Consider the following 21,975-nt stretch of genomic DNA (forward strand, 5'->3'; position numbering starts at 1 on the left):
TCTCCCTCATCTCATGGACAGCCAGGATATAGATCATTTTCTATGTTATACAAAGGCAGTTTCTATTTCAATGTAGGGCCTCTTTCTCTGAATATGATCAAACCTAAAGTGGATTATCCACAGATCTTTTCCTTTGGATTTATCACTTGGCAGGAAGTGTAATTTGGGGGAAACCTTTATTCTAGATCAGGGGTGTCAAACTCGATTTCATTGGGGGCTATATCAGGGTTGTGTTTGATGTTGGGGAACTGGGGTGGGCGTGCCCAGGGTGAACATCGCCAGCTCAACATCACTCGTGTTGAGGGTGTCTATGGTGGCTCAAGCACTCTGCCAGTGAAAATGGGCTCCTGAGCTCCGTCTTCAGCTGCGAGGGCTTCCTGCAACCCTCTGCCAGTGAAAATGGAGCTCATGAGGGCCACAAGATCTCCTCCCAAGCTCCATTTTCACTGACAGAGGCACTGTGGGCTGGTCCTTATCCATGCTATCCAGGGTGGCCCCACAGGCCAGATCTAAGCACTTGCGGGCCCACGGGCCTTGAGTTTGACACCCCTGTTCGAGATTCATCAGGTCCACAGTCTCCACTTCTTTGGAAAATATGGGACGTAGTATGAAACTTCAAGTTAATCTCATCCATCCTACTTGGTCTGGACGCTGAAACTAAGCAAGGTCCAATGGAGTTAGTACTTAAGTAAAAACTGGTAAGATGTGTAATGCAAAAACTAGGAAGTCATCGTGATTGATGTTGCTAGGGAAACTGTGTAGACCAGTGGCCCTCAATCTTTTTGTGCCACGGCCTGGTACCGGCATCACAAAATCATCCACGGCCCGGTACCGGCATCAGCACGCATGGCAAGGCGAGCCGAGCGACCGGCCAGCCAGCCGCCCCCGCTTCTCCCCGCCACCTTCAACTCTTCCTTTGTAACTGTGTCGATGGGCTTCACGGCGGCTTTCGCGACGGTCGCTCTGCTCGCCTTGCCATGCGTGCTGAAAGAATCCTCGCGCCTTAGTTTTGTTTGAAGCCGCCCCCACCTTCGATGAAACTAAGGCGCGAGGATTCTTTCAGCACCCAAATGCTGCTTTCTACCGGAAAAGCTCACCGGAAGCACTTTTTCATCAAAACAAGATGGCGGCGCCCAGCAAACCGGCGGCCCGGTAGAAATTGTTCCACGGACCGGTACCGGTCCGAGGACCGAGTGGAGGGACCCCTGGTGTAGACGAAGTCATCAGAAATCAGCCTCGGTTCAAAGAACTTATTGACATTTCAAGCATGACTATAGCTTATTGATTCAGTAACCTCACTTTTCACAGGGTATTACTGCCCAGCCCAGACAGCCATGCCCATACCATGTCCAGCCGGTTTGCTAAATGCCCTGGAGGGAGCCTCATCCTTCAATGCTTGCAAGCCATGCCCAGTTGGAAGCTACTGCAGGGGTGATGCCAACTGGAAGCCTGATGGTAAGAAACCTTAGCTACCCACTTCTATTCTATCCTCTTCTTTCTTTAAAGAAAACCAAGATTGCCATGTTGTTTTTGAAGCTATGGATGTTTCTGTTTCGTCTTGCAAAATGCTTAGGCAACTGTGTCTCTATGTGAGACTCTCACAATCTCCATTGCCCCTTCCTGGACCATCTTATGGGCAGTTTATTCATTCTCAACAGAAGAGAAATTGTGATGACCCAGGGTGTGGCACAAAGGCAACACAGTCAGATAAGCGATAAGAGTCCCTTTATTATCTCCAACTTTGCTCCCAATGTCCTGGTTACCTTCGGGCTGGAGAAAAAGTCTCCCAGGAACAGCCTTTGACTGTAGAAAATTCAGTCCAAAACAAGGTACACACAAACTGTAACTTAAAATCCAAACAAACCAAACTGAAGTAATTAGTTTGGCAGGGCAGGAGAAGGAATTTCAAACTTGAAAGCACAGCAACACTCACATAGTTGGGAAGGTGCCAGGAACACAGATAAGCCACAATAATACAAGATAAATTCACATTTACTCCCAAAAACTTGCTGTGTGCATCTTCCTTTTTTATACACTGTGTTCCCAGCTGCAGCTAATGAAGGAATCGGGGCCCTTTCCTCCCCCGTAAGCCATGCAACCGACATTGCTCTCTTCTCTGTTCCTCCCTGCATGCCCTAGGATGAAGAGGGGATGGGCCTGGATCTTCCTCTGAATTCCCTCTCCCTTGCTCTACCTGTCCCGCTGCTCTGCCCAGCCGGACTGTGCCCTTCCCCAGTTTCTTCCACAGCCAACGGAGCCACACTCCCACTCCCTGTCACGTGTTCAGCTTCCTCCTCCGAGTCAGATTCCGACACGGGCATGACAGAAATGTTCTCTTCATCCTCTCTTTGGCAGGTTTCTGCACTGCTGGGTTTTACTGTGCCGGGGGAGCATTTGATGCTGTCCCTCAAAGCTCACCTGAGTTTCCACTAAATGGACCTTGCCCCCGGGGGCACTTTTGCCCAGAAGGCACTCCATCTCCCATCGCCTGTCCAGTGGGCACTCTGAATAATGGGACAGGTGAGTATAGCTTGGAAGACCATCCCCAGGGTTGATTTCAAGGTCAGCTACCAGGGGTGGGCTGCTACGGGTTTGCCTGGTTTTGGGGGGCCCCGTTGCTAACATTATGGCTGGTTCAGAGAACCGCCAAATCCCACCTCTGTCTGGCCCCTTCCACCCTCCCCTTCCCTCCCAGGAGTCTCCATGCAGCCCGGTTTGGATGTGAGGTAAGTGCAGGACCCATGTAGAGGCTCAGGGAGGGTGGAAAATGGGCCGCCTGGAAGTTCCGGAAGTCCAGAAACGGGCCCATTTCCGGCCTCCAGAGGGCCTTCGGAGCCTGGGGGAGGCAGAGAGGCTCGAGGAAAGCCTCTGGAGCCTGGGGAAGGTGAAAACACCTCCCCCCAACCTGCCATGGTGCAGGGGGCTGACTAGGCCATGCCCAACATGGTCACATCCACCCAGCAACCGGGCAGAGAATTCGCTGCTGAAATTTTTGGAGCCCACCTCCGTCAGCTACCAAGGGGTTTCTCCAGCTACAAGGAGCTGAGTTCACACAAATGGATGCCAAAGATCATACTTGTCCTTCAAAAGAAGGTCCTCACCTTCTTGCCTTCCCACCTCCCTGCCTGACTTAAGGAATGAAAGACTTCTGCAGGATTCTGTATTTATTTGATTTGATTTGTCAATTGCTTACAAGGTAACAGGTATAAGCATAAACATAATTATGAATACATGAAATGGATACGTATAAGAAAAATAAAAAGAAACAATAGGATAAAAAGAAACAATAATAGTAAGGCTTGTGGGGAAATTGTAGTTAAATAGAATGGGATGGGGAATCTCCACAGACCTTTATGGCAGCTAATGGTCTTGTGAGAAAGAGGGAGGACAGGAGAAGTTGTGGGAACCTAGATGAATAATGAGGTCCTTAGGGAAGATACAAGAGGGGTAATATTTCATAACCCTCCCTCTCACTAGATACTTCTACTCCACCTCTTTACTTAAAGGGTGGGCAGAAAATCTTGTAGTTCTCTGATTTCAGTGTATTAAAAATGTTATTTATAGAATCAATAGATCTTCTTCTCCCTGTTACTTCCCTGAGGTAAATCCTGATTGTTTAACTTTGTTCCTGCGGTGAAGGCAAAACAAATAGATGCCATTTGTGCTGAAAATAATTGCTTTGCTCATTTTAATGGAGAAATATCAAGTACAAACAGCTCTCGGTCAACACCGTTCCTTTCCCTCTAATCCTAAGGCATCCTATCCTTTATTCCCAGTTGTAATTAACATTAAAAAAATTATATTTAAAAGAAATAGAAGGTTTTTTCTTATGAAAGCCACCATTCGGCTCGCATCTCTTCCTTCGGTTCACTCAGGTAGTGAAGGTTGTACAAATTCACTCTTGGCTGGTCCTTTGATGTGGTTCTCCATGGAAAAACTGGGCATCTTTTGATCCTATAGGAGGATCCTCTCCAGATTACTGTGTGCCTTGCTACCCAGGATTCTTCTGTGCAGCCATGGGGATGAGTTCGCCTACTGGACCTTGTACGGCTGGTTTCTACTGCCCAGCAAACTTCAGTTCATTCAGCCCGACTGCATTCCTCTGCCCGGAGGTCTGTTCTATCAGCTAAAATATTGTGTACTTTGTGGTGCAAACACCTGCTGACCTCAAACAGTGAGGACTGTGGGGCAGTGAATTAAGCTCAGTGAGCCTGTCATAATAGAGTGAAATGAAATGTCATGAAATGCCATACATTCACCACAATGCCCTTCTAAAGGCAGGATAGCATATTCTTAAAGAATGTTGGGGTGCAGTGAGGGAATTTAGCCCTATTTCACAGAAAGGAAGGAAAGAAGGAAGGAGAGAAGGAGGAGGAGAGGAAGGAAGGAAGGAGAGGAGAAGTGGAGGAGAGGACAGGAGGAGGAGAGGAGGGAAGGAAGGAAAGAAAGAAAGAAAGATGGAGGGAGAGGAGGAGGAGGGGAGAAGGAGAGGAGGAGGGAAGGAGAGGAAGAGGATAGGAAGGAAGGAAAGAGAGGAGAAGTGAAGGAGAGGACAGGAAGAGGAGAGGAGGAGGGAAGGAGGGAGAGGAGGAGGGGAGGAAGAGGAGGAGGGAAGGAAGGAAGGAAGGAGAGGAGGAGAGGAGAGGAAGAGAAGGGAAGGAAGGAAAGAGAGGAGGAGAGGAGAAGGAGGGAAGGAAGGAAGGAGAGGAGGAGGAAAGGAAGGAAAGAAAGAGAGGAGAAAAGGAGGAGAGGAGGAGGAGAAAAGGAGGAGGAGGGAAGGAAGGGAGGAAGGAAGGAGAGGAGAAGGAGAAAAAGAAGGAAGGAAATTCCTCTTTTTTTGTTTTCTTCCTTTTCATATTTATGCTATTTCCTCTCCATAAAAACAGACAATTACTTCTTCCAAGAAATAAAAAGGCACATGCTGGAGAAAGCAAAATTTAAACTACTTGCCTCACCTGTGCTGCTTCTGCCTGTCTCTTCTTCACAGGGCCATTTCTGCCTGTCTGGGGCAACCCACCCCACTCCATGTCCCACTGGAGAATATCAGCCCAACCGAGGTTCGGCACACTGTCTCCCCTGCCAATCTGGTTTCTACTGCCACGAGGCTTCTCCCGGGGAACCCAAGCACTGCCCACCCTATTCCTATTGTCCTGAAGGTATGGAACTGTGAACATGGCAGGAGCATCTGTGGGGTATGGTTAAAAAAAGCCCACCAAGATGAGAGTCTCAATAATGAGGTTGATGCTCCATCTGGAAAACAGAGGGAGCTACCATGGTGGCCAACATGTGGCCACTTTTCAGGCCATACCCTGCAGACATGTCTAGGAAATGCATTAGCAAAAGCACCAGGGCTGCAAACTTTAACGGACTGAGTCATCAACTGATTCATCAGTTGAAGGTAAAAACTTGCTGGTTAATTGGAGCAAAGAGATATGAGAAAAGATTCCTTGACTCAAGGAAGTCCATCCTCTTTCTTCAAATTCAGATTTGAACACTGGGCCCTATCTAACAAAATGAAATCCATTGTAGAGAAAAGTAAAGTCCTAGACTTAGGCAAGAAAACCCCCAAAAGTACACCTATAGATGGGGTGAAACCAGGCTTAATATCTGTCACTGTGAGAGGGATCTTGGAGTCCTAGTGGACAACCAGTTAAATATGAGCCAGCAGCCAATGCAATCCTAAATTGCAATTAGAGAGGGATACAATCAAGATCAAGGGAGGTACTAATACCACTCTATAAAGCCTTAGTAAGACCACACCTAGAGTACTGCATCCAGTTTTGGTCACCACACTATACAAAAAGATGTTGAGACTCTAGAAAGAGTGCAGAGAAGAGTAACCAAGATAATTAGGGGACTGGAGGCTAAAACATGATGAATGGTTGCAGGAACTGGGCATGGCTAGTCTAGTGAAGAGAAGGACCAGAGGAGACAGGGTAGCAGTCTTCCAGAATTTGAGGGGCTGCCACAGAGAGCAGGGAGTCAAGCTATTTCCCAAAGCCCCTGAAGGCCAGACAAGGAATAATAGATGGATGCTGATCAAAGAGAAATTCAACCTGGAAACAAGGAGAAATTTTCTGACAGTGAGGACCATCAACCGATGGAACAGAAGTTGCCTTCGGAAGTTGTGGGAGCTTCATCACTGGAAGCTTTCAAGAAGAGACTGGACTGCCATCTGTCAGAAATGGTATAGGGTCTCCTGCTTGGGTGGGGGTTTGGACCAGATGATCTCCGAGGTCCCTTCCACCTCTGTTAATCTGTTTTAAAAAATCTGTTGAATTTGTCATCAAAGAAACTGACAAGAAAAATTTTCCTACCCAATGTTGCAGCTGAAACTTCCCAATTGTTTCCCTTTGATGTATCATCTCCTCTTACTTCTAAGAGACAGCCTAGTAATACCTTGAGTTGGATTTGCAAGCCATTGCAAGCCATTTCTAAGAGAAAATGAATCATCCAACTTACCTTCTAAGGCAGAATCCAAACAAGTGAGGTATATCTTATCTTCTTAGGTACTTTGGTTCCCCTCCCGTGTCCCGATGGCACCTTCACTTTTCCAGATGCTTTTGGGCTACGAAAAGAGAGAGATTGTCTTCCTTGCTCTCCTGGTCACTACTGCAGGTTGTACAATATTTCTGCTACCTCTGCAAATTGTAATTTTTAGGATCAGTGTGCTTCATTGGATTGGAAAGATTTATCGGCTGTCTTTCTTTTCAGAGAAATCTGTAAGGCAGCTAATAAAATAAAACAGGAGAGAGAATAAGAATAGTAAGTAATAAACCATGACATGTATTAGACTGTAAAGGTGAGGCGTGACTTGGGATCAGCTAGGGAAAAAATGTGAGTAGAGTAGAGTAAAGTAGAGTGTATTAGAGTACAATATAGAATACAGAATAGAGTAGAGTGTATTAGAGTAGAGTACAATATAGAATGTAGAGTGTAGTAGAGTAAAGTAGAGTACAATATAGAATATAGAATATATAGCATAGCATAGCATAGCATATATAGCGTAGCATAGTATAGCGTAGCATAGAATAACAGAATTGGAAGGGGCCTTAGAGGTCTTCTAGTCCAACCCTCTGCTTAGGCAGGAAATCCTACACCGGTATAACCAAGATACAATTCTTCCCAGTCCAAATCTAGCTTTGCAAATGCAGGTAATTATATTTCTGTCACTCAAATGCAAACCCTTCTATGAAGGCTTTCTGATGATGCTGTCAAAATCCAATCCTCTCAAGAGAAGGCCATTATTGAAGCTGCTTCAGCCATGGAAAAATCCAATCCAATCAAATATCCAGGCTTTACTCCTTCCGGAGTTTTCACTCAACTTTTCCTTCTAACTTCCATGTCTCCTTTAAAGATATTTTACCCCTTGTTTAATTTCGGTTTTGTTTCTCTAATTCTGTGGCTCAGTTTGGTTTGAAGGGATGCACTGTTTCATGCAATGCTGTAAACTAATATTTCTCCATTTCAGCTACTTTAAGATGGGTGGAGTCCCACTTCCAAAATTCCCCAGCCAGGATGTTGGCTGGGAATTTGGGGAGGTTGAAGTCCACCCATCTTAAAGTTCTTGAAGTTAAGACACACTGCTGTAAACTCTCTGTATCAATTCATTTGGGAGAAACGTCACAGAGAAATGATTGCGTACTAAATTATTTTCCTTGCCTTCTCAATGAAGTCCTAGCATTTTCTTTGCTCCAGGAGAGGACAGATGGAAGGACCATGTGCTGCTGGCTTCTTCTGCCAAGAGGGAAGTTCTGATGCCACACCACAGGGTTACAACTTCACTTGGACTCCCCTGGCTGATTGTCTCTGGGGAGAAAGGTGTGCGGGCCCTTGTCCAGCAGGTACCTGTTGTTGTTGTTAGTTGCAAAGTCATGTCTGACCCATTGCGACTCCATGGACAACATTCCTTCAGGCCTTCCTGTTCTCTACCATCCCCTAGAGTCCATTTAAGCTCACACCAACTCCATCCAGCCACCTAATTCTCTGCCGTCCCTTTCTTCTTCTTTTGCCTTCCATTGTTCCTAGCATTAGGCTCTTCTCCAGGGAGTCCTTCCTTCTCACGAGGTAGCCAAAGTCTTGGAGTTTCATCTTCAGGATCTGGCCTTCTAAAGAGCAGTCAGGGTGGATCTCCTCTAGGACTGACCGGTTGGATGGCCTTGCAGTCCAAGGGACTCGCAGGAGTCCTCTCCTCCAGCCCCAGAGTTCAAAGGCCTCCATTCTTTGGCACTCATCCTTCCTTACGGTCCAATTTTCACAGCCCTACATTGCAACTGGGAAAACCACAGCCTTGACTAGACGCACTTTTGTTGGCAGGGTGAGGTCTCTGCTTTGTAGTAGGCTGTTTAGATTTGCCACAGCTTTCCTCCCCAGGAGCAAGCATCTTTTAATTTCTTGGCTGCAGTCCCCATCTGCGGTGATCTTAGAGCCCAGGAAAATAAAATCTGTCACTACCTCCCTTTCTTTCCTATCTATTTGCCAGGAATTGAGAGGGCCGGATGCCATGATCTCACTTTTCTTAATGTTGATTTTTAAGCCAACTTTTGCACTCTCCTTCACCCGCACCAAGAAGCTCTTTAGTTCCTCTTCACTTCCTGCCATTAGAGTGGTATCATCTGCATATCTGAGGTTGTTGATATTTCTCCCGGCAATCTTAATTCCAATTTTTTGTTTCTGTACAGTCTTGCCGGAGTTCTTTCCCAATTTTTAACCTGAGTGTCCTAGAAAATAGTCTGAAGAACACCTGAAGAAATAGAGTCTAAGAATAGATAGCCAGCATTTGGGGCGCCTAAATATTTGATAATGGTTGTTGAAGAACTATGCAATTTTTTTGTTCTGTAGATGCTGTTTAGAGACCTAAATCCCATGATACACACATTGGTTTGTTCCAAGCGTAGAGGTGGGGAATCTGTGACAATCCCTTTTAGAGATGTAGGCAATTCCCAGAAGCATCAACTAGCGGTAAACAACATATGGAATAGGGAAGGCTGGGAATTGTGATTCAGCAGCAAGTGGAACAGGAGTGCCCATAAGATGGTCAAAAGAAGCAATGTGGCATTCGTGCAATTAAATCTGTGTCCCTGGAGAAGTAGGAAATGATCTGAGAGAATGTAATGCTTGATAGTCACCATGAGCAGAATTGAACTTGGTTGTATTCTCTTCCCGTAGGATTCTACTGCCCAGAAGGCTCAACAGCCCCCATTCCATGTCCAGATGATACCATAGGTTCTCACCCAGGTGCCAAGCAAAAAGAAGACTGCCTACCCTGCCCACCAGGTCGCTGGTGCAAAACAAGTTAGTAGAAATGTCCAGAACCCACCTTCTCTACAACTTTATCTAGATGGGACCTAACAGGCATATTCTTCTATTAAAATCCAGCTTCATAGAAGACTCCATTTTCTCATTCTTCAGGATTTCCCATGGCTTTCCCATGTCCCTTTGGGTCCAACTGCCAAGGAATGAATCTCACCAATCCCCTGGGGTCACGGACCCTCCAGCAATGTCCCAAGCAGATTTTCCGAACAGAACTTGAGACTGAGGGACAACCGAATTACCAACTCTGCATGTCAGAATGCCAATGTCCTCCAGCAGGTGAGCTGCCAATTGTATTGCTGGCTGTAAACTCAATTTGTCAAAATCATGTTCATATGAAGAAAGCCACAACAGCTTGTGCAGCCAGGAAAATGTCTTTCTTAAGATATTTTTCTCAGCCAGCATCAGTTATGTGATTATTTTGACTTCATAGGTATAATAGTATTCTCAGTTTGCAAGACTGGTGACTTTTTTTAATAGCTGCCTTTTTCAATTGTCTTGCAACAGGAATGGCAATGCTACCAAATTCTCACCGCTTCATCATTTCTTTCCTACCCATGGTGATTTGGGCTTCTGGGAACTGTAGTTCGTTTTTGGTTTAGTATATGGCATATCATGGCATCTACAGAGGTCATGCAGTCATGATATACAACACTGATAAAACATGTTATACATACAAACACAAACATATGTTTAAATAGAGCATCAGCAAATGTATATATACAAAATATGCAGACAGTACAATAGACGAGATAAAATATTAAGGTAAATCCATGATAAAATTGCCATAATATAGAGCCATAGAATCACAATAGAATATAGATGATATAATTGTATAACTGTAGCTATGCAAAAGTTATAACTGCAGTCAGTAACATGTAGGATGCTAAAACCAAAATTCTCCATCCTGATATTCTGGCCTCCAAGAGAATTAATTGAGAAACTTTTAATGTCCATGTTGTTGAAAAACTGGGTTTTTGAATCACTGCAGACTTCAAGACTTTTTATGTTTCTCTTGGCAAAATGTTGGTGCAAAGTCTAAAAGAGAAGATTGCTTCTTTCTCTTGAGGTTCTCCCGTCCCTTGTCTCTCTTCATTTCTCTTCTCTCTAACAGGAGCCACTACCCTCAGAGAGTACCCTTGTGCCCCAGGACACTGGTGCCCAAGCAGAAAAGAAGCTTTTCTTTGTCCACCTGGTTCCTACAGGACTCAGCCTGGAGCTATATCTTTGAAAGACTGCTTACCCTGCCCCCCTGGATTTGTCTGTCCAGATCCAGAAAAGTCAGGAATGCCAAACGTTCTTGGACTACCTTGTGAAGCAGGATATGAATGTCCGCTAGGTTAGTTACTTACATTTAATATGGCAAGAGATCCCCACAGTGGTTCTTCAGGACCATCTGGAGTTACTCAAGTTGCCATATCCTCAACTAGAGGTTCTTCAAAGAAGACTTTCTGGGAGAAGACACAGCGTATGAAGTTGAATGCTTCTTTCTCTAAAAGAGCAATTTCAGATGATGTAGAAGAGTGGTAAATTTACTATTGCCTATCCTATTGACAACAGGGACATGGTGGCTCAGTGGCTAAGAGGCTGAGCTTATCGATCAGAAAGGTCGGCAGTTCGGCGGTTCGAATCCCTAACGCCACATAACGGAGTGAGCTCCTGTTCCTTGTCCCAGTTTCTGCCAACCTAACAGTTTGAAAGCATGTAAAAAATGCAAGTAGAAAAACAGGGACCACTTTGGTGGGAAGGTAACAGTGTTTCATGTGCCTTTGGCATTTAGTCCTGCCAGCCACATGACCATGGAGACATCTTCGGACAGCGCTGGCTCTTTGGCTTTGTAACAGAGATGAGCACCGCCCCCTAGAGCCGGAAACGACTGGCACATATGTGCAAGGGGAACCTTTACCTTTACCTTTATCCTATTGACAAAACCCAGCAAATTCTATTTTTATTTTAACCGTGGATACCAAGAGATGAATGGCTAGAATTTTTGCAGGAGAACACTGGAAGAACACTATCTTAGCTCTGTGACCACTTTGGTGACAACTTATTACCTTATGTAATTGTTTTTCAATTACAAAGAGTCCCCGTAGTAATCATAAATATAAGGCAAGGCAAGGTGGAATCTGGAGAGTGTTGGTTTGAGAAGGCAGCACTGAAATTATAGTTGGATCCTTTGAGTATTTTAATGACTATCCATGGGATAAATATTCCAATTAAAGTCAACTAGTGTGGCACAAATCATTCAGAATTGCCTGGTTTGAAACAATGTTAGGACATTCATATTGTGATTCCTGCACAGCAAATTCCAGATTGGGATTCTGCCTTATCTCAAGCATTTGATTATCTTTCCAGGTTCATCTCATCCTTCCAAATGCCGTCCTGGCTCTTTGTGTGGCCCCCGTACAGGAATGCCACCTCTGTGTCCAGCTGGTTATTATTGCCCTGAAGGTTCATCGGCATTCGAGATTCTTGGTCAGCTGTGAGTAGATTACCCAAATGGTGAATATTTCATACAGTTCTGAAAGGTCCCAGCTTTGAACAAAACACAGTGTTTAATTGTCCTTCTACCACCTGAAAACCTATATGGGTCATATAGGTTTTCAGGTGGCAAAGATATAATATTCTTCCATCTCTGTTTTTTAAATTACTTCCAGCCGAGCAAAACTGCCCATGTGAGTTTGAGAAAACTGAAACAATAAATTGTATTTTTTATTATATTTCCCCTTTGCTCAAGCTTTGAGTTTAAAAATACATTAGCTTCATACTGGATCTTGATCTCAGCGGGTCAAATGAATTTTATATTATGCGGCTTCTTTCCGATGTAAAATATCACAGAGCTTATTAGAATCATCCAGTTCTGTATAGTTGCTGTGAAAATGCAACCCCAGATTATTTATAACGGTGCCTCAGGTGAGGCCCCAGAGCTCCTGTTAGAGATTAAAGGTGATTTAGAAATATGTGTTTGAGCTTTGATGGAGACACCTTCTCCAGTTCATGATCTGCCACCCTAAGGCCAAACAAGACCCCTCTACAACATGAAGCAAGAAATGGGTCAAATGCATTTCACACATTCTGCTTTATACCCCCAATTTTTTAGCTGTGCTGGCTCAGTGGCTAGAATGCAGTACTGCAGGCAAACTCTGCCTACAGTCAGAGTTTGATCCCAGTGGGCTCAAGGTTGGCTCAGCCTTCCATCCTTCTTAGATCTATAAAATGAGGATCCAGATTGCTGGGGGCAATATGCTGATGTTGTAAACCTCCCAGAGAGTGTGGTAAAGTACTACGGAGCTGTATATATCTAAGTACTGTTGCTATTGCTATTTTTACAGTTTTCTTAAAACATAACAATTCAATTTATTTCCCAAGATTGCCTCATCTGAAGCCATCCTAAGATCTGGAAATGGAAAGAGGGGCACCTGGAAGGCAACACCCTTTCTTTTTATTCAGAAACCAAATTTTCAGCAGAAATTTCCAGTGTAAATGTTGAGGACCGGGATGTTGAGTTTTAGGGGTGGATCATTGTCTTGGGTGTGTGTGTGTGTGTGTTGTGTTTTTGTGTTGGTGTGTGGGATGAATGGAAATCCAAGTTTCTCCTGCAGCTTTTAGCGGGGGCAACTTGCAGACTGAAGGTAGGGAAAATTTTTATCAGCTGTTGGATGAAGGTAACCAGGACACTCACCCAACTTCTCTCTTTGGTTCAGGTGTGCCTATCCCTACTACTGCCCTCCTGGCAGTGCCCAACCGCAGCTGTGCCAAGCTGGTTATGTAGCCCTGAATGTATCGGGTCTCAGGGACTCCTCAGAGAAATGTTGCAGGGCCTGTGATGCAGGAACCTATCAGAACAGCCTGGATTCCCACCCACCCTGTTTGCCCTGCCCAGCGGGATTCAGCTGTCCTCCAGGTGATTACGTGAGATGCTTCCTCACTGAAGTCTGCTCTTGAAACAGTTAATTCTAGAAATGACCATCCAAGAGCTCGCTAGATGTTCCTCTAATTTATGAAGGAAGAAAGGAATCCATCTCTTCGCTGTTTTGGGAGTTGTCAGCCCCACCCATGTGTAACTCTGATCCCAGGCTTCCCATCAGAAAGAGGGACACACAACGGGAACCTTATAAGAGAAAGTTATAGAAGATTGAGGTGGAAAAGGGGGTAGGTGGGACGGAGAGCCATCTTGGGCATCATCAAAGTAGCTGAGTCAAAACATACATTGGCTTTTCTTTGATTTATATGTCAGTGGAGTTAAAATGTCATTAACAGGACTGCCGATCATATTGACCACCTGGTTTGATCTGATCTGCATGTATTCAGTGCAAAAAAAAAAAAAAAAAGCATGTTGATTGGAACCGAATCATCAGTTCAGTTCAGACTTCCAAATCGAACAATCTCCTGCACTGATTTTATTCAGATGGTCAGTTCCATTTGAGGAAGAAAGAGTAGACTTGACTGGGCCCAAATTCAGTCCAATCATTGATGTGAATGAGGTGAATTGATGTGAATGTCCATTTGCTTTAGACAGTGAATTTGATTTGGTCATTTGATCAAATCATGTTCAGATCTCTGCATCTGATGTTTGCATACAACTGATTATCAGTGCTTTGTAAGTGGAAGGAGCCATTTCAACCACAGATTCCTACTTAGTAATCATTCCCCAAATGTTTAACCAATTGCCCTTTTATCACAATTCAAGCTTCAAGACAGTGGAAAATTTGGGAGAATTTAGGTGGCTTCAGAGCTCCAGGCTACAACTATATTGTCTCATCAATGTTCATTTCTTTTCTTCCTCAATCAGGCAGTGCAAGTTTCCTCCAGCATCCCTGTCCACAGGGTTATTTCTGTCCTCCCCAGACCTCTTCTCCTGTTCCTTGCCCCCCAGGCACCTACGGGAACAGCAGCCTTGCAAAGTATCTAGAAGAATGCAACCTGTGCCCTGCTGGTTTTTTCAACCACATCCCTGCCCAAACTGGCTGTTTTCCATGTGGGAGCTCCTCAACATCACGAGAAGGTGAGTATTGTGCCCTCTGAACTATTTTGGGATCATTGGGTGACAATTATAATAAGGGAGATGATGTAAATAGAGTGGGACTGACCCAGATTGACCCAGCGGTGCCAGATTGCTCTTTTTCATTATGAAGATGCTGATAGTAGGTCATCTCTCTGGATAATAATGAGCCATTTGGAGCTGTTTTCAGACAGGATTCTGCAGGCCTTTCTCCGCTAGAGAAAGTATGATACACTTTTTAGGTAGATAGAAAACAAAGGTTTCCACTTGTTACCTCTAAAATCTTAACTGTTCTATTGATATGTGGGAATGACCTTAGGAGACAGGTAGAAGGAAAGCATCCAAGGCACTGTTCCCCAACCATTTGGGCACCAGAGACCAGTTCAATGGAGAGAGATTTTTCCACAGACTGCAGGGAGTGTGGTTTTGCATGCTGCCTGCATCCCTCAGATGGAGTTATTGTGGCCTGCCAGCGGCTGGCAGAGCTGGCAGCAGAGTCGGACAGCAAGGAGGTTGGGGAGGAAACTGGGCCAGTCCTGGAGCCCAAGGAAGACTTGAATGAGGGCTTTGCGTCAGAGGCAGAGACGGGGCCAGGGCAGTCTGGCAGTCATCAGCTGCCTTCGGGCTCGGACAGCAGTAAGGCAGAGGAGCAGCTGGAACCAGTTCCCAGCCTGCGCCTGTGCAGAACTGCCAAAAGAAAAGAACAATTCCGAACTAAGGGTCAACGTGGGAATAAAGCCACAGGTGGACAATTAATGGCCTCTCCCATAAGGATTAAAAGAGGAGCAAAAGGGGAGGCAGCTTTTGCAAGAAACAATTCGTTCGTTCATTTTGAAGATCTGTGCATCCTAGAGACTCTGTGCTAAGCCCTTCCTTGTCAGCACTGCGTTTGGAAATATTCACTGGGAAGCTTTCCAAGGTAGATAAGATTTGAGCTCCTAATTATACCCTTGAAAGACTGTTGCCAGGCTATTGGCTGAATGTGAATGCAAGAAATTCACATTCATTTAATGAAAGGTGTTTGGTCAGGACAAAGAGTCTGCTTAGTTCTTTTGGGGGAAGCCTAGGACAGAACATTGGTTTTGCTTGTTTGTGTGGCCCAGTTGCTGGCATGTCACAAATTGGTGCTAGTCCATGGACCAGGGGTTAGAAACCCCTGAACCAAAGGAACAGTCAGATAAAAGGCAACTTAGCCCTCAGAAGGAAAGCAGACAGGGCAACCAGCTCAGAAAGGACCATCCCTAGTTTCTTGGGCTGTATTGGGATCAAAGGGGAGAGAAATGTACTTCTGGGCTTGCAGAGTTCTGTTTATGCAACCTTCCAATAAAGTAGAATTAGTTCATCTGTTCATGCCGTTTGATCTGCCTCATAAGGCTGACACCTGTCGTTTTTTTCCTAGGTGCAACTAATTGCACCTGCCTTGGTTTGCACCGGAGTTTTCAGGAATCAGATGGCTCTTGCATCTGTCAAGCAGGGTACCTTTACTATGATGAAAGAGGGAAAAGAAACTCAGATAGCAACAGCAACCAAGATTGCCAACCACAGGTGATGTAGGGTGAAAGTTGGTAACTCTATTCTGTAGGAGTTCTGGTGAACCCGCTTCTTAATTTTTTTTCCCTTCTCTTTCTCCTTCTTCTCTTTCATCTTTTCTTTCTCCATCTTTCCCTCCCTCCTCCTCCTCCTCCTCCTCACAGATAGAGGAGCGCTGTGCTCCAGGGCAGATCCGTCTGGCATCCACACGCAAATGTGTCATCCCTGAACTGTATAACTGCTCCCTAATTTGTAATCCAGGGAATGGAGAACTTCACATCGAGCTTGGCATGTAAGCTGCAACTTTCCAGAAAACACTCCCGAATGTTGGTGAGATGAACTCCACTAACCCTCCATCCCTTGAGCTTAAATCTAGATCATCCCCTCCACACCTTAATTTTTGTAACTAGATTTCTTTTGCGGGAGTATGTCTGGTGGTCAACGCAGAATGAAACAGAACATGTCAAGCATCTCAAGTGCCATTTTCTATAGTCTGGTGTCTTCCATACAGAATTCTTAGCCAGTTAAAGATAAAGGTAAAAGTAAAGGTTCCCCTTGTACATACAGACTAGTCGTTTCCGGCTCTAGGGGGCAGTGCTCATATCTGTTACAAAGCCAAAGAGCCAGCGCTGTCCGAAGACGTCTCCATGGTCATGTAGCATGACTTTAGTCAGGCTCCAGAAGGACTAAACACCGAAGGAGCATGGAACACTGTTCCCTTCCCACCAAAGTGGTCCCTATTTTTCTACCTGCATTTTTGCACTCTTTTGAACTGCTAGGTTGGCAGAAGTTGGGACAAGCAACGGGAGGTCACTCCATTACGCGGCGCTAGGGATTTGAACTGCCAAACTGCTGACCTTTCTGATCAACAAGCTCAGCATCTTAGCCACTGAGCCACCACATTCCCTAGTTGTGTCTTAGCCAGTTGCTGACTAACAAATCTAAAAAAAGCAAGTTGGAAGGCTGCCTGATGGAATTCTGTTCTTATAGCTTCTACAATGTCCATGTTGTTCTATGCTTTCCCACTTCTCAGCCCCCGGATGTTGCTCTAGAAAAACAAAATTTAAAAATCTTGCTTCCTCCCGGATGGAGACTCATTCTGGTCCTATGCTTTTCTTGGTCTCTAAGATGTCACTGTGAGCGGTACACCTCTGCCGAAGAGCTCTGCGATCATCTCTGCTTGCTGCGATCCCCTAGACTGTCTCTCAAGTTTGGCCCAGAAAGGGAGCTAGTCCTCACTGTCAAGGGGTTTGAGGAACGAGTGAGTGGGATTCAAATTTTTTTTTACTATGGTTCTGTGGACGTGGCTTGGTGGGCGGGGATTGGATTGGTGGGCGGGGATTGGTGGGCATGGAAGTGGAAAGATACTGTAAAATCTCCATTCCCTCCCCACCCCACTAACCTGCTTTCCAGCTCCATTCTCCTGTGCAGGGCAACAAAAGAAGATCCAGCCAATCAGCTGGGATTTGGGAGGAAGAGAATAGATGGGGGCAGGGCCAGTCAGAGACGGTATTTGCCGGTTCTCCGAACTACTCAAAATTTCTGCTACCGGTTCTCCAGGACTGGTCAGAACCTGCTGAATAGCACCTCTGAAGGGGATGTCAGAATTATGGTCTGGATGATGGTGCATGGTTTCTAAGCTGGTGTGCTTTGCATGTAAGCTTTTCCGTCCAGGAGGGAGCAAGCTGAAAGAGAGGGACAGCAATAATAGCTTTATACAGTCTATGGTTGCAGAGACCCTGGGGTTTCCTTTGGACATTATGAAAAATAGTGAAAGCAAAAGTGGTTAACTTAGAATCATAGGGGCTACAAGGGACCTTGGAGGTCTTCTAATCCTGCCCAAGACAGGATTCCTTATAGCATCCCAGACAAATGTACTTCTGCTTTCTTTTTCCAAACTAGCATGTTGGAGGCTCATAGCAGGCACTTCCTGTTCTCCTTCCCACCTTGGTTGTTCTCTGCTTTGTAGGAGATACCGAATGTTCTTGGACCAGATCATCACATTCAAGAAATCCAGCGGGTCCATTTAACTGTCTTTGGCCCCAGTGGTGTTTTAGGCTTTTTTCCTTCCAATCCAGACATGATTGATGTTTTCCTATCAGGTAAGATGTGGGATTTAGTCAAGTGATGGAGGGATCTTCAGCTCACCTAAACTTTGCTAGACTCCTTTCTCTAAATGATGGCCATGCTGGCTGAAGCTAATAGCTATCGAAGTCCCAACAACATGTGGAGTGTTGAACACAGATCACTCACTCCACTTATTCCCCTTTGAGCCAGTTTGATGCAGTGATGAAGGCACCACATTAGTTACTAGGAGACTATGAGTTCTAGTCCCACCTTAGGCATGAAAGTTGGCTGGGTGACTTTGGGTCAATCAACGGGAGATGGTAAATTCTAGCCTAAGCCACAAAGACTAGGTGACTTTGACCCAGTCACTCTTTCTTGGCCCGAGGCTGAAGACAAAGGCAACCACTTCTGAAAAACCTTGCCAAGAAAAAGCATTCACCAGGAGCCAAGAATGACTCCAAGGCAATGCCACATGCAAAGAAAAAAATAGAAATAAAAGCCACTTCTTCTAAACTGTTTGGGAAAATAGAAACAGAATAAATATAATAGAATTTCAAGATATTTTTAACAGTCTCCTACCCAGCTACGTTATTTCGTTTTATTTACAAAAACATTTAATTTCTTTCTTTCAAAGCAGTTATGCCTTCATGTTAGAGTGCTGTTTTACTTTTCCTATCCAAGCTATTTTCTTTTAAAGCATTCGCTCTTTATAAAAAAAAATAAAGGCACAGTCTCCCTTCATGTTATTTGAAGCATTAGAATCCTTTTCAACTCTTTGGACAGATGCCACCTTGCTTGTCAAATTCAGCATGAAACGAATTATTCTTGTGCAAAATAAAACCCCATTTACCCACAGGTGGACCATACTTTCTCTGCTTTTCTCCTGATAAAAATCTCTATGGATTTAATGTCAGACTTACAGCCGGGTTACCCATTATTTAATGGCGAGATTTATATCCTTTTTTTTTTTCCTCTAGGAGCTCATGGCAGCTTACAGGAGACTTTTGTTTAATTTTATCCACACACACACAATAAAAACTGCCTGAGATAGAACAGGCTTAGAGGTAAGTCCCCAAATCCTCCTTCTTATGGCCCAAGGTGGATTAGGACTTGGTTCTACCCAATCCTTGTCCAAAACCTTGTCTACTCCATCGCATTACCTCTTACCAACACATTGTCAGCCTTGGAAGCCGTTTTTTACTTGGAAGCTTCGAGGCTGTCACATTCAGTGCCTGGGAATTTGGGAGAAGGGATTTCATAGTGAGGTAGAAGATTAGACACAACAACATCCTTTCTCAGAGAGTCAAGGACATGTTGCCCTGCACCTGGAGAGAAGTGTCTGGAGGAATGTCTCCAGTTGGGACAAAGATTTGATTGGGCCGTGTGATGGACTGATAGGTGCAGGGGATGGATCTTTGATTCCTCTGAGAATCTCTACAAACCTCCAGTGATGGACCACCCACAACTCTGGGAGGCAAGCTACGCCATTGATTAATTGTTCTCACTGTCAGACAATTTCTCCTGACTTCTATGTTGGATCTGTCTTTCACAAGCTTCCACCCATTACTTCTTGTCCTGCCCTCTGGTGCTTCGGAGAATAAGTCAATGATTTAGAGGTTCCTAGCTAGGCAATAACTTATGATTCACTTTCCCCCAGTTTTTTTTTTTTTTTTTAAAGAGAACCAAGGAAGTGAATTTGCTTTCACATTTTTATCTTTACTGGTCCAGGAGATTCACAACCAAGATACCGGCGGGATACATCACACCAACATTTGCCTACCATCCCAAATCCTGTTGTGTGTTTGATGGTGGGAGATGCTATACTTTTCCAGCTCAGCATTAATCCCTCCAGTAAGTACTGGCATATGAATTTTTTTCCCTTGACATAGCAATAGCAATAGCACTTAGACTTATATACCACTTTACAGGGCTTTACAGTCCTCTCTAAGCAGTTTACAAAGTCAGCCTATTGCCCCCCAAACAATCTGGGTCCTCATTTTACCACCTCATAAGAATGGAAGGCTGAGTCAACCTTGAGCCTGGTGCAAATCAAACTGCCAAATTGCAGTCAGCTGGCAGTCAGCAGAAGTAGCCTGTAGTACAACACTCTAACCACTACACCACCATGGCTCGTGGACATGTTGGCTCAATAAATTCAGGAAATATGAATAACGGTATCTCTTAATCCAGGGCTGATGGGGGGAAATTGTTAGTGTTGAGCCAACTCTAAATGCTAAATGACTGTCAATAGAAAAGATTTCTCGGGCCATGCAGAAAAAAAACATTAACTCATGCTGTGTAGCAGTCACTGTTTGCCAATTCTTGCCAGATCGGGCTTCTAGCCACTACCCTGTCTACCAGAAGGAGCATCTTTACAATAGCAATCCCCACTGGGATTTTGGTGCCTTCAGAAGGCTGGACCACCTCATCCGAGAGACCCAGCTCAACTTTTCCAGGTTGGTTCAGAGGCAGTTTCTGCTTTTTCTTTAAGATATTCTCCAAGACATTCCAGCCTTTCCTAAAGTAATTTCAATAGTATTATTAATATTAATTTGATCGTGGGAATGCTTCCTTTCCATCTGTCCACCAACTCACTGCTGTAAGGCCTTTTGGTTACGGTTTGTCACACAGCAGCCAGATGTTCAGACTGGATTTGGCATTTTTGTCCTTCTATCGAGTCTTTCCCAAGGACCTGGAATAGACAGATGTGGATGTCTGATGGTGTTAAGGGTCTTGTCACAGAATGTAAGCTATTTCGAGTAAAGCTGCCTTTTGCAATTGACTGTGAATTTGTCAGTGCCAATGGTGTTTGAATGGTGCTCCAGTTGTTTTGGGATTTCAACCAAGGCTCCTATGACTATTGGTACTACCTTTGCTTTCTTTTGCCACAGTCGTTCTACTTCTTTTTGCAGTTCTTTATATTTGGTTATCTTCTCTGGTTCTGTTCTTCTCTCTCCAGGTATTTCCACATCCATTATTCAGGCTTTATCTTTCTTATCGGCAGTTGTTAAGTCTAGCATGTTATGTGACAGGTGCCTGTCTGTTTGGATTCTAAGTCCCAGAAGTGCTTTAGCTTCTTCTTTTTCTGTTACCTGTGCCTATTCTTGCTTGCAGGCAAATGATATTCCTTGTAGATATCATTATTTCTTTCTCTCTTTCCTCACTCATGTAACCTCACTGCTTCTTCCTAGCTTTCTCATTGAGGTTATGCCTCTACCGTGTTTTTTGGCCATGTGCATTGATGGTATAATATGTAAAATCAGCTATGAAAATTCTGAAACTGCCCTCCAGATGTCACCACACTCCAGCAGTTGCAACAACAGGCATACTCAATGGTGAAAGAAGATAGTGACTATAATTCCGTATCAGTTGGAACACTTCTGGTTCCCGACTCTTGCAGCCTGTGAAGAAAGGTAGTTTGATTCCCAGGAGGGAGGAGCTGCATTCTAGAGTTGTAAGAGGCAATTCAGCTCTAATACTATGTGTAAGATAAAAAGGGTGCAGACAGACCCTTCCTGATAGTTCTGAATCGGTTGTAAATGCAGATAGTAGAGTCATTGGTCTGGCAAGATTTTGTCTATAAGTGTCAAACAATAGAGACCTCACTTGGAAGAATTATCAGGTGTGTGATGACCCAGAGTGTAACACAAACGTAACAAAATCCAAAATGTAAATAAATGTCCTTTAATGCCTCCAACTTGGCCCCACTGCTCAATAATTCTCAGTTGGAGATAAAACGTACTCAAAAATAGTCTTCAAAAGAAAGCAATGCAGTCCAAATTTAATGAGAAGATAGAGGTGAAATAAAGAAAACCAAACAAACTACAATGATGAAATTTCCACAACTGAACAGGAGAAGTATTTACCAAATTAAAGGAGATAACAAGGCACAGTCTGTTGGAAGGACGCCAACCAAGATAACTTCAGACCAAAATAAAACACACTTTGTTTCCTGCGTTTGCCAGTACACAGGTCCAAACTATTACTCAGTTCTCACGCCTGCAGCCCATGAAGAGGATCAAGGCCCTCTCCTCCCGAATAGACCATGTCTCCTTATCCTCTCC

At 44.5% G+C, this 21,975-nt stretch overlaps 1 protein-coding gene across 1 annotated transcript in view; it reads left to right on the forward strand.

Moving 5' to 3' along the window:
• LOC113419326 (uncharacterized) overlaps positions 1-21,975 on the forward strand; it is a 132,889-nt gene that overhangs the window by 94,203 nt on the left and 16,711 nt on the right. Inside the window, exons 58-75 of the mRNA XM_087969823.1 lie at positions 1,309-1,455; positions 2,356-2,520; positions 3,961-4,112; positions 4,988-5,156; positions 6,510-6,618; positions 7,699-7,844; positions 9,169-9,294; positions 9,412-9,591; positions 10,427-10,651; positions 11,668-11,794; positions 13,017-13,216; positions 14,105-14,317; positions 15,714-15,859; positions 16,009-16,136; positions 16,973-17,105; positions 17,814-17,946; positions 19,640-19,762; positions 20,241-20,367. Of these exons, the coding sequence (XP_087825949.1) occupies positions 1,309-1,455; positions 2,356-2,520; positions 3,961-4,112; positions 4,988-5,156; positions 6,510-6,618; positions 7,699-7,844; positions 9,169-9,294; positions 9,412-9,591; positions 10,427-10,651; positions 11,668-11,794; positions 13,017-13,216; positions 14,105-14,317; positions 15,714-15,859; positions 16,009-16,136; positions 16,973-17,105; positions 17,814-17,946; positions 19,640-19,762; positions 20,241-20,367 (2,749 nt within the window). The remainder of the gene's footprint in view (positions 1-1,308; positions 1,456-2,355; positions 2,521-3,960; positions 4,113-4,987; positions 5,157-6,509; positions 6,619-7,698; positions 7,845-9,168; positions 9,295-9,411; positions 9,592-10,426; positions 10,652-11,667; positions 11,795-13,016; positions 13,217-14,104; positions 14,318-15,713; positions 15,860-16,008; positions 16,137-16,972; positions 17,106-17,813; positions 17,947-19,639; positions 19,763-20,240; positions 20,368-21,975) is intronic.

The sequence above is a fragment of the Notechis scutatus genome, chromosome 7 (assembly GCF_049901735.1).
Source record: "Notechis scutatus isolate UNSWTSFEM ecotype Mainland chromosome 7, rNotScu1.2, whole genome shotgun sequence".
NCBI lineage: Eukaryota > Metazoa > Chordata > Lepidosauria > Squamata > Elapidae > Notechis > Notechis scutatus.